This window comes from Sceloporus undulatus, chromosome 1 (genome assembly GCF_019175285.1).
Source record: "Sceloporus undulatus isolate JIND9_A2432 ecotype Alabama chromosome 1, SceUnd_v1.1, whole genome shotgun sequence".
Lineage (NCBI taxonomy): Eukaryota > Metazoa > Chordata > Lepidosauria > Squamata > Phrynosomatidae > Sceloporus > Sceloporus undulatus.
In genome coordinates this window covers 315148757-315160702 of record NC_056522.1, presented here as the reverse complement: position 1 = coordinate 315160702, position 11946 = coordinate 315148757, and the positions used below count along the sequence as shown (strand labels likewise).

The window sequence follows — 11946 nt, the reverse complement described above, 5'->3', positions numbered from 1 at the left end:
GCAGGTTTACTTGGAAGTAAATCCTTTGGATCTGAAGGAGACCCATTCTGGAGGACTGCAGAAATGATCCGATTTCCCTTATTCTCCATGCTCCCTAAAATACCACCTCCATGAATCCAATCCACTCTCCTTCCTTTTGTAACAGTTGCTTCCAGTTTAACTCCACTTTCACTGTCCTGGCTCAGTGCTATGGAATTCTGGGTACTGTAATTTCATGAGACATTGAGCCTTGTCTGCCAGAGCGCTCTGGTGCTTCAGCAAACTAATAACTTATTATTATTTTTAAAATAAATTACTATTATGATTACTATTATTATTATTATAATTAATATTTTAAAAACATTTTTTTAGTTTTTTAAATTATAATTATTATAATTATTCTCCACGCTCCCTAAAATACCACCTCCCTGAATACAATCCACTCTCCTTTCCTTTGTAACAGTTGCCTCCGGTTTAACTCCACTTTCACTGTCCTGGCTCAGTGCTATGGAATTCTGGGAGTTGGAGTTCTTGTGGGATCCTTTGTTCGAGGCTATGGAATTCTGGGAGCTGGAATTTGTTGCTTCCACCAGCCTCCCATCTCTCCCCCCAACCTCCTGTTCATTCCCTCCATTGCTGTCATCTACCCTTCCGAGCAACGGAAGCAGTTGGGGCAAAATTGCAGCGCAGCATCATGGGAAATTTGCCTCTTTCGAGGTTTGGAGGGGTGTACCGGGAGAGAAGCAAAGTTGCATTCCACACCAGACCAATTCGGAGTGACATTGAAGTGAGCTTGAATGCGAATTCTGTGAATTCACTTTTGTACCGAAGTCACCAAAATGAGGAGTCACTTTGCATTCACTGTGGAAGCGCCACGGAAGGAGCTCCCATAGAAATGAATCTCATCTGATAACACATTCACGTTATGACGTGAATTTGCATTGTTGGACTCGCACTCATGTCGGATCTGATCTGCAAAATCTCCCAAAAGCTCAGTGTGATATACTCCATGGTGGAGGACCTAGGAATGCCTAGATAAGTGTTCTCTTTGGGCATTTCTAGTTCCTCCAGCATTATTCTATCATATGCTTAAAGTGGAAACCATTCATTTTAGTAGGGTTTGCTAAAATCTGCAAGGGTTGCCATTCATGTTAACTCCAAGAATATGTCCCTTGCTGATGTGGGGGACCCCCTGTATAAGCAATAATATAAGGGTGAGATGGAGAGCAAATATTTTCCCCATCTTCAAACAAGGGGGGAAAAGAGGACCAGACCAACAACCAACCAATCAGTTTGATGTCAAAACTATTTGCAGAAAGGAGATTGGCATTTGTGATCTTCCTGAATATTGTAATGGTACCTCAGATGTTATAAACATCTGTGCTGCAGATGTTTATATACAAGATGGTACTCCATGCATATCTAGTGCCTACTGTTATCATGGAAACTGTAGTATTCATAGTGAGCAGTGCAAAATGATCTTTGCATTGCCAAAGTTGCTTCAGAGATATGTTTTAGAATTAGGAATACTCAAAGTGATTGCTTTGGCAACTTTGGACTTAGACATGGAATGTACAAGAAATGTAATGCTGGAAATATTCTATGTAGTCGAATCCAATGCAGAAATGTTGATCACCTACCTATAGTTTGAAAGATAACAGCACCCTAATTCAAGGAGCTATTGGCAATAAATGCTGGGGTACAGACTACCCCAGTGGAATGGAGATAGCTGATATTGAAGCAGTCAGAGATGGCACTCCTTGTGACACTGACATGATGTGTATTGATGGACAATGTATGAGACTCTCTCTCTTGAAATATGACTGTAATGCCACATAGTGCCATAAGCGAGGAGTATGTAATAATCACAAAAATTGTCACTGTGATTATGGTTGGGCCACTCCTGACTCTCTAAAAACAAAGGTTATGGTGGAAGCACTGACAGCAGACCACCTCCACCACAACAGTAGGAACTACTGCAGGAATTTCTGCTACTGTTGTCACTGTTGTTGCAGCTGTTTGTGTTGGCTGAGCAGTCATCAATCAGGTTGGCCAGAGAAGCATATATTGTTGCAAGCTGGGCTGTTTGGGCCATTTCTCTCTGGGTTCTTTCCCACCCTCCCTGTGGTTTAGTTGTCTACTTTGCTGCTTTTGTCACACTATGGGAGAGGAGCATGGGATTTGGATCTGGGATGGTTGGCAGTACCCTGGAAAGAGTACAGATGGAGGGGCCCCTTTTGGGACCTGAGGTGGGGGTGCAGTGGTAACAGGCAGCCCAGGCAGTGGCTGATGCACATCTGTCACCCACATCCAAGTGGAGGGAGGGGTTCCTTGCCTGGGAAGACTCCCAGTGGGCAAGGCCCCCAACACTTCACTTCTATTCTCTTCCAGAGGCTGGAGGGTTGGTCTCATTGGCCAGCTGGTGGGCTGGCCAATGCCCGGATCTGATCCCAGGCATGTGCCAGCTAACTGTATCTGCAATCAATAAATAGTGTGGCCTTTTTCTCTCCAATTCTGTGTACTTGTCTTGATTGGCAGGGCAGATTTCCATCTGAACATACAAATATATCCTGTATATGCTTGATCTCAGTTCTATCTCTTCTTATCAGTATTCTCTTTTTTTCTTCTTTCCACCCTTTCTTTTTATTTACACTTTTAAAAATTCAATAAAAATGTTAAATGTCAACGTAGAATAAATTCACACGTGGATGAAACAGATGATAAAGGATCTGGAAAACAAGCTTATTATTATAGTATGTAATTCCAAAGTTAAAAAATATCAAACTAACCAGTATTAATTATAACTGTGAATGATAGAGCTGGTTTCCTTTGCATCCAGGTGGTTTCTCTCCCCCCCCCACCTCAAGTTTTCTTTCCAATAGCTAACAAGTAAATCTACAGCTACTCTTGCTAGTGCTTTAGAAACAAGTCCTGAGAAGATTTAACTTTTTTATACAACATCTCCTCTGAATGAAATAATGAACTGTTCTATCTTCCTCTAATTGGGAGAATTGGGAAAATTACTCTGCTGTCATTTGACTAAGTCAGTGGAAAAGTACCTTTTGCACATATTAGCAGATACAGTGGTCCTGTCATAAAGGTGGGCTAGCCATCTGTGGATTTGAGTATCCATGGATTGTCCCACTTTATTTTTTTATTATTATTATTTTATTAAAATGTAAAATACAAGTTCAACACAACTTTCATATCACATTTGAAAGGGAATTCCCCTTTCTACGGTGTCAGACAATAAATTGAGTATAAACCTTACTTCCATCATTGCCTTAAAGCCTAATCTCAACAATTTACATTGTATAAGTTTCCCTCTTCTCTTTTTTTCTGTCTAACTTTATTTACTACCTGTATCCTCGGAGTATTGATCTTACTGTACCAATCCTATCAAACTTTAATCATACATTAGATGTGTTTAGCTCACTGTAATCCACACCCTCTTTTGTCTCTTTTTACAGTATGTTAAAATGGGGTCCCACTCTTCTGCTATTATTGTACTGTCTTTCTGTGATAAGTGACCTGTTAACATGTCCATCTCCTGCATTTCAAAATTTTTTATTAACCAATCTTCCAGGGTAGGCATCTCTTGATTTTTACAACACTGTGATTCTTGCCGCGGTTACTAAATAGAGCAGAATTCTTTCATATTTTCTCTTAACTTGGAAATTAATCTTGTCCAGCATGTTTAGCAGGTATGTCTCTGGTCTCATTTCAAATTTGATTTTTAACATGTGTTCTATTTCTGTATGTATACTCTTCCAATATAATTTTAGTTTTGGACATCTCCATCAAACATGGAACCAAGTTCCCACTGTTTTGTTACATTTCCAACATAAGCTGGGTCCTGTTTAAGTGCCATCTGTGTTCCATTTTCCAAAAGTTTTCACTGAGATTTTGTGACTTTGTAAATTGCCTTGTTTTTTCTCTAGACCATTTCCAGCTGTCCATTTCAATAGTATGTCCAAAATCCGGGGCCCATTTGGTCATAGTATCCATGATGGGTTCTTTTTCTTGTTCCAAATTCCTGAGAAAACTATGTAATTTTGCAATTTTTTTTCCTTTTACTTCTGACAAAATCTTTGAAAATTCTAATTCAAATTTATCTTCCTCAAAATCTTGTTTTTTCTGGTCCATCTTAAATCTCTCTTCAAGCTGTAGGTAGAAATACCAATGGACTTTTGGATCTAACTGTTTTAATGCTCCAATGGGCTTTAATTCATATTTGTTACCTTTTGTTTTGTATAAAATATCTTTGTATGTCATCCATATATCTAGCGCTTTCCATCTCCCTATGGATGCTTCTTGGGGAGATATCCACAGTGGGATCCTCCGATAGATTTTTCTTCTGATCTTTTCCCATACTTTTAGGAGAGATCTTCTTATTACATGGTGTGTGAAATCTTTGTGAGCAGTTGCTTTACCGTACCATTAGTAAGCATGCCAGCCGAATCTATTGTCAAAGCCTTCTAAGGTCAATAATTTTTCATCTTTCAGCATTATCCATTCAGTGATCCAATTCAGTGCATTCGCCTCATAGTATAATTTCAAGTCGGGAATCCCTCCACCACCAGTTTCTTTTTGAAATGTCATTGTCTTCCAATTTAACCGTGGTTTTTTGTTACTCCAAACAAAGGATTTTATGTCTTTTTGCCAATCCGGGAATGTTTTTTTCGTTTATCAAAATTTGAATAGTTTGAAATAAAAAAGTTATCTTAGGCAAAATAGCCATTTTCACCACTTCAGTTCTCCCAAATAAAGATAAATTTAGTTTGGACCAACCTTTCATATCTTTTTAAAAAATCTCAATCCATTTTGTCTTGTAATTATTTTCAAAAAGGTCTATATTTTTCTTTGTCATGGATTGTCCCACTTTATTATATAGTCAATGGCAGTGTGTGTGCACATGGCTGCACTAATATGGTCAAGTGCACATCACAACTACAATGGGGCTTGAGCATGCATGTTTTTTCTTATCCAAACCAAACCCCCATGTATGGCAAGAGCTCACTGTAAATGGTTGAAAGGCTCAAACTTCACAATCCAGTTGTCAAACATAAATTTCCCAACCTATGTATGATATCGTGTTTACAGTTTGCTTGACATTTGTATATTTGCATGTTCTCGTACCAATAATGCTGAAAAGAAAAACTACAACTACATCTACTAGAGTTTTAGTAACAAGTCCTGAGGAGAATTATCTTTTTATACAATGTCTCCTTACACTATGGTAGTTTTTGCAGATTACTCCCCAACACTGACCCTTTGATCCCCAAGTTCTCGGCACACTTACCTCTTCTTCCTGTAGGCTTCTCAGCAACAAAAGGTGAGACCTGTTTCTCTCCCTGTCCATCCATTGTTGTTGCCTGCCCATTGTTTTCCATCATAATCTAATAAGCTCCACCCCCATTCCAAAGGAAATCCCAAGGATGGAACACTCCTCAACTGCATATGCAACCTTCTTCTGATCTTCCATCTGGCACAACTGCAGAGACCCTCCCTGGCCTATAGAAGAAAATAGAGTGAAACATTCTAGTGGCTTCCTTCTCAAGGAAATGATGAACAGTTGTTCCTGGCTGCTGCTGCTGGTGCTCTTGTGGAATGTTCTGAATGAGGTATCAAATCAGAAACCACCACATGGTTTTATGTATGCTTACTATGAGGTGATCATTCCAAGGAAAATGATGCCAAGATATGGACAAGAGGAAACCCTAGAGGTCACCTACTATTTGCAGATTGAGGGAAAGGGCAACATAGTACATTTGAGAAAGAAGAGGGACTTTGTGTCTAAAACCTTTCCTGTCTTCACCTACACAAAGCATGGGAATCTTCAGGTCGACTATCCATTTGTCAGGAATGACTGTTTTTACCAGGGTTATGTGGAGGGCAAATCCCCCTCTCAGGTCATCCTCAGTGCGTGCTCAGGGGGATTTAGGGGCTTCTTTCAATTTGAAAATAGGACCTATGAAATTGAACCTGTCCTGACCTCTCCTGCCTTTCAACATGTGGTGTATCGGTTAGAAGAGATGAAAAATGCTGTCCGCATGAAGTGCGGATTAACAGAGGAAGTGCAAAAACATCAAAAGACCATCATGCAGTACACAGAAAAGAGTGGGAAAGAGAAAGAAGGTACTGTTTGCATGAGCTGTGCATTGACAGAGGAAGAGCAAAGACATCAAGAGACCATGATGCAAAACATAAAGGATGGAGTGTCTGAAAGTGCTTCCAGAGAAAACTGGTGGCCACACACCAGGTATGTGAAGGTAGCCATTGTGGTGGAACATGAACGCTATGTGAAGTTTGGCAGAAATGAAACTCTTATTGCTATACATGTTCTGGATATTTTTCATCTTTCAAATTCATTTTATGAACCACTTTCTGTTCAATTGTTTGTAGCTGGACTGGAGATCTGGTCAGAAAAGAATCTCATAGATATTGCCGACACCATGGATAAAACACTTAATTCTTTCAATAAATGGCGGACAAATTCACTAAATTACCATCTAGAGAATGATGCAGGGCATTTATTTATATATAAATATTTTGGAACTTATCTTGGATTAGCATTTGAAGGAGTAGTTTGCGATCGGCACTGGGCATCTGCCGTTGTGTCCTATATGGATGCCAGTTTGCTCTATATTTCTAACATATTTTCCCATGAGTTAGGACATAATCTTGGCATGAAACATGATGTAAAATACTGCCGTTGTGATAGAGTTGATTGCATTATGGCTCCATATCACTCAAACAGTGATAAGTTTAGCAATTGCAGTTATCAAGGCTATTTTAGAGTTAAAAATTTTGGTTGTTTGTTCATTCCCCCAGATCCTGATAAAATATACAAAGCTGAATATTGTGGAAACAAAATTGTGGAAAATGGTGAGCAATGTGACTGTGGCTCCAAAGCTCAGTGTGAGTTAGATCCATGTTGCCAATATAATTGTATGTTTCCTGTCGGGGTCACTTGTGCTTTTGGAAAGTGCTGTTCTAAGTGTCAGTATCTTCCAGCTCATTCTCTTTGCAGAGAGAAGAATGGCATTTGTGATCTTCCTGAGTATTGCAATGGTACCTCAGAGCTGTGTCCTGAAGACGTTTATGTACAAGATGGTGCCCCATGTATAGATGGTGCATACTGCTACCATGGGAATTGTACTACTCACAATATACAATGCAAAATGATATTTGGCAAGAAAGCAGTAACTGCTTCAGAGATTTGCTTCAGAAGTATCAACATGAAAGGTGACCGTTTCGGCAACTGTGGCCTTAAACATGGGAAGTATACAAAATGTAGTCCTGAGCATATCCTGTGTGGCCGCATTCAGTGTGAAAATATTCATACGCTACCTTTCCTGGAGGAACACAACACTTTAATTCAGGAAGCCATTGGCAATAAGGAGTGCTGGAGTACAGACTACCACAGTGGAGTGGAGGTACCTGATACTGGAAAAGTAAGAGATGGCACTCCTTGTGGAACAGACATGATGTGTATTGATGGAAAATGTTTGAGTGTGTCCTCTTTGAAATATGATTGCAATGTCACTAAGTGTCATAATCAGGGAATATGCAACAATCGCAAACATTGCCATTGTGACTATGGTTGGGCCCCTCCCGAATGTCTAAATGAAGGCCATGGAGGTAGCATTGACAGTGGTCCGCCTCCACCAAAGCACCATCCTGTTATAAGCTCTGTACCAGGCTCTGTTGTGGGAACTGTGTTTCTCTTTTCCCTTGCTGCTGTTGCTTTTTGTCTTCTTGTGGGTTCTTGTCTCATCTACCAATTTAGAAGGCGCAGGACAACACTGGATCCCAAAGAATCATCCCAGTGAGACAGCCCACAAATGATTGGTAGAATGGTGCACACAGGTACAAAGGAAATAATGGATGTTGTTATGTAAAAATGGATTGTCATGCCCAAACTTGATTCTGAAAGATCTGAGTATTCTATTTCAAGACTGTCTTTTCATATGGAAGACTACAAACTCTGAGCAAAAGTCCATATTGTCACCAAAAACTACATAAGGAAACTGTGTGTTAGGTTCTGTCTATGTATTAAAAATTACACTTCCTTTCCTGAAATGAAACAGCATAAAAATGACATACAGGTATGTCAAACTAGCCTGTTAATCTTGAAGTGTCAAAGCAATCTATTTAGTTTACTGGAAGTCAGTTCCTTTGACATAAGAGAAACTGAAGAAAATTCCTTTGTTGCATATGAAATTGTAGTAATGATGAAAACCCTGTAATAAAGAGAAGAGAACCTTCATGCTTCATTAGTTGTCTTCTAAATTTACAGGTGGGATTTTTAATTGTTTATTTGTTGTTGTTGTTTTTGGGGGGTTGCCTAGGACATAGTATCTTTGGTGCAGGAAACAGAACTTTCTGCACAAATATCTGCAGAAATAATATTTTCTGACAGAATACTGTTTTAGCACAAAATATATATGTGCAAATTTTGCACTGAATAACTTTAAAACTACTGTAGTGGGAAGAAAATTGCTTCTTTTGAGAATGAAATTAATGAAGAATTACATTCCTAATTGGAACCATTAGCTGTATCCATACCCTTAATGATGGCTTGGAATGTATAAATATATCCCAATTCTGATGTTTTTCTTTCCAGTCTTCCTTTGGTATTTTTTTTTTGTTCCAGAACTGCTAGAACAAATATTGTACCTTAAATTCTGTGTGTTCATCTGTAAGGAGAATGAAAATGTTCTGCTGCTGCTTTTTGGGTGTTGTCATCTCTAATGTCAGATTATTATCTAGCATAGAGAGTCCTGTTTGTCTAATGTAGAATGCAGAAGAGTCTGTTAGAGGGTCAGGTAAACTGTGTAAGAAGAATCCAAAGTGCAAATCAAATAAGAATCCAGTCTAACAAGTCAACAAAAAGCAGGCAAGGATATTCCAAAATGCAAAATCAAATCATAGACTGAAATCAGGAATCAAAAAAGAATCACAGGATGCAAGGAATGCATGAATAGCAGACAGCTCTACAAAGAGCATTACTCCCATTCAACCTCCTTGTTCAGCTCTCAGGTCATACCAGCCCTGTCTAGGGAGGCAGCTGTCTATGCATCTGGGGGCCTAGGAATCTCAAGGACAGGCAATTCTTTTATTATCTTTGGACCTGGGGGGGCTTACATTCATCCTGGTGATGGCATGAGAGAAAAATGTAACAACAGAAGGTTTAAAAAGGGATAACTTTTACTCAAGATAGGAAGCAACATAGAAAGGTTTATCCCCTGGAAAGAGAAAGACAGTCACAAAAAGAATATAAAGACACAGCTGTGTTAGTCTGGAAAATCAGTATGCAAAGGGATCTTGTAGCACTTTAGAGACTAACTGAAAGAAAGAAGTTGGTAACATGAGCTTTCATAGTCTTGGTCTACTTCCTCAGATGCATGTTTGGAGTAGAGAATCCAGAGACAGACCTATATGAGCGAGTTGTATATGAAAATGTCAATTCAAATTCAAAACCTTGTGGGTTGGAAATAAGGTGAGAAATTCATAGAATCATAGAGTTGGAAGAGACCACAAGGGCCATCTGATGAAACCCACTTCTTGGACAGAATGACAGAAGGTGATTAGATGATGGGGACACTTGCAATCTGCATGTGTACACATTTACTAATTATTCAGAAATAGGATAATAGATATTGTGGCACGTTGTCTGTATCATAAGAAAGGTTCTTTCCTCAACTGTATGCAGATTCTGGTCACAACAAAGTAGCTAAGGGGGAAATTTCCCCTTTGCAGTGCTAAACTTTTCCAAATAATTTTCCAGTGGTTGTAATGATGATATATAGCTTTTGATATATGTTCCCCATGAATGGGACTGCACACCAATTGTTTTACTTGTGTGAAAGTGATCACCAGAAGAAAGAACAGAGGCTAGTATTTACCACTCATAGGTATCTGAAAAGTGAAAGGTGTACTTACTGTATCTGAGGAACAAAAGGATGGAAATGTGCATGTTGATGACAAATGTGACACTTCAGAGCACTGGTCTTAAATAGATAGGCAGGATAGTATATGCCAATCCAGTGCTATCCTGTCCCAAGTCCTGCTCCGAGCGAGTCCCCAGGCTGGCACAGCAACAGAGGGTATTTACATGCCTGCCCTCTGCTGTGCCATGGACCTGCTATTGCGACATACCCCATACCTGTATCCACTGTTGCTGGTGAGAAGACTCCTGTCTGGCTACACGCACATGGCCAGCAGCAACCTCTCCATGTCAGAGGCTGCAATGGGGGTCTTCTCACCAGATGCTATGGCAGAGAAAGGTACAGACCGTGAGGGGCCATCTGGTCTGCTGACTGTCACCTTGGAGTTTCCTAGAAACTATATGGAAAACACCTGAACTTTTTAGACTAGGTTAAGGCTCCTTTGGGGTAGGATCAGATTGTATCTACATATGGTTGTCGGATCCTAGCCCGGGGTCTACATCATTTCAACAGGATGATGCAAGGCTGGGGGGGGGCACTGAGCAAAAAGGAACACACCACCATGAAACAAAACACAGAACTAATTCTTCATAAAGTTGATGACTGGAACACATAATTGGTTGGAAAACTCTGTTCATAGAGCTGGAGGAAAGTCTTCAGTGGAGTGCTGCAAGAATAAGAAGGAGCAGGCTAAAAGTCCCTTCTCATTTGTTCATGCACAAATTCACCCAAAACATTTCAGTATTTGGCAGCAGCAACAGAGACCATGGACTCCTCCCCCACCTCAACAATTGCAGCACTATCCTCCACTTTAAATGCAACATCCCATGGAATCCTGGGATTTGCATATATTATTATTATTAACTGTTATTTATAAAGTGCTGTAAATTTACACGTATAGAAAGGGGTATTTAGAATTCGTAGCCGGAGAACTCTAGTGCCTCACAAAACTATATGGAGATTATCAAGCTGTTCTTAAATAATAATTGAAACTGTAATTGATGGATCTTATCGCACTACATTGTGGCCAGGCAGTAGGTATCCTGTAGTCAATCTGTGCCTCTGCCACTGCAGAGTTATTGAATTATTGAAATATGAGCCATAGGTAATTCAGAGAGAAGGGGATTAAAACAGATTTCACTGCACACACCCCCAATTCTCACTGAATGCAAGACTTCTTACTCTTGCGGGGATAGGAAAAGGGGGATTTAAATTGACTTCACTGCACAGATCCTATTCCAATGAAGGCAATACTTCTTACTCACAAGGAGGCAGGAGAAAGGGGATTGAAACTGATTTCATGGCACAACAACAACAACAACAACAACAACAACAACAATAATATATTTATATTCCGCCATTTCCCAAAGGAATCAAAGGGATTATAAAACAGAAGATGACAATAAAATACAAATTACAATAAAATCACATTTTAAAAAATCCCTTACTTCCCACCTCCTCCCAGTCATAACCCTCAGCATTACAGAATAATGAAGCACAATAACAGTTTGAATAATTATACAAAACATTTTACAAATACATAAAATAGCAGGATAGTCAAAGCATAACATAACAATCAATAAAACATTCACCAGCTCTCCAATGGTAGCAAAAATAACAACCAATTACAAATAGCATACTAGGACTAGAACAGGCCACTCTCCCTCTGAGTCTCCTGAGTTTCAATGAAGGCAAGACTTCTTACTCATGAGGAGGCCAGAGAAAGGGGATTGAACCCAGTTTTACTGTACAGGCCCCAGTTAAAATGGAATATAGCATTGTAACTGTGTGGTCTGAAAGGGCCCAATGAGAGAGAGGCTATGCAAGAGATGAGATGGGTGCTTGAGCTGAAAATATACTAATTTTCTTAAAAGGCAAACACAAATATACAGCTCCTATCAGGAAGAAAAGATTCCGACTGGCTCTACTTGCTGGGGGGGAGTTGCAATATCAGCCAGAATCAACAGTGCCAGAACTAGGGTTGCCATAGCACCGGACCTCAAAACCGGGAAAA

The 11946-nt window shown here is 39.7% G+C and overlaps 1 protein-coding gene across 1 annotated transcript in view; it reads left to right on the top strand.

The window, feature by feature from the left end:
- The window catches only part of LOC121926704 (disintegrin and metalloproteinase domain-containing protein 20-like), a 35470-nt gene that overhangs the window by 15610 nt on the left and 7914 nt on the right, over window positions 1-11946 (top strand). The window contains 4 exon segments of the mRNA XM_042459898.1: window positions 5297-5314; window positions 5521-5524; window positions 5527-6066; window positions 6163-7676. Of these exon segments, the coding sequence (XP_042315832.1) occupies window positions 5297-5314; window positions 5521-5524; window positions 5527-6066; window positions 6163-7676 (2076 nt within the window).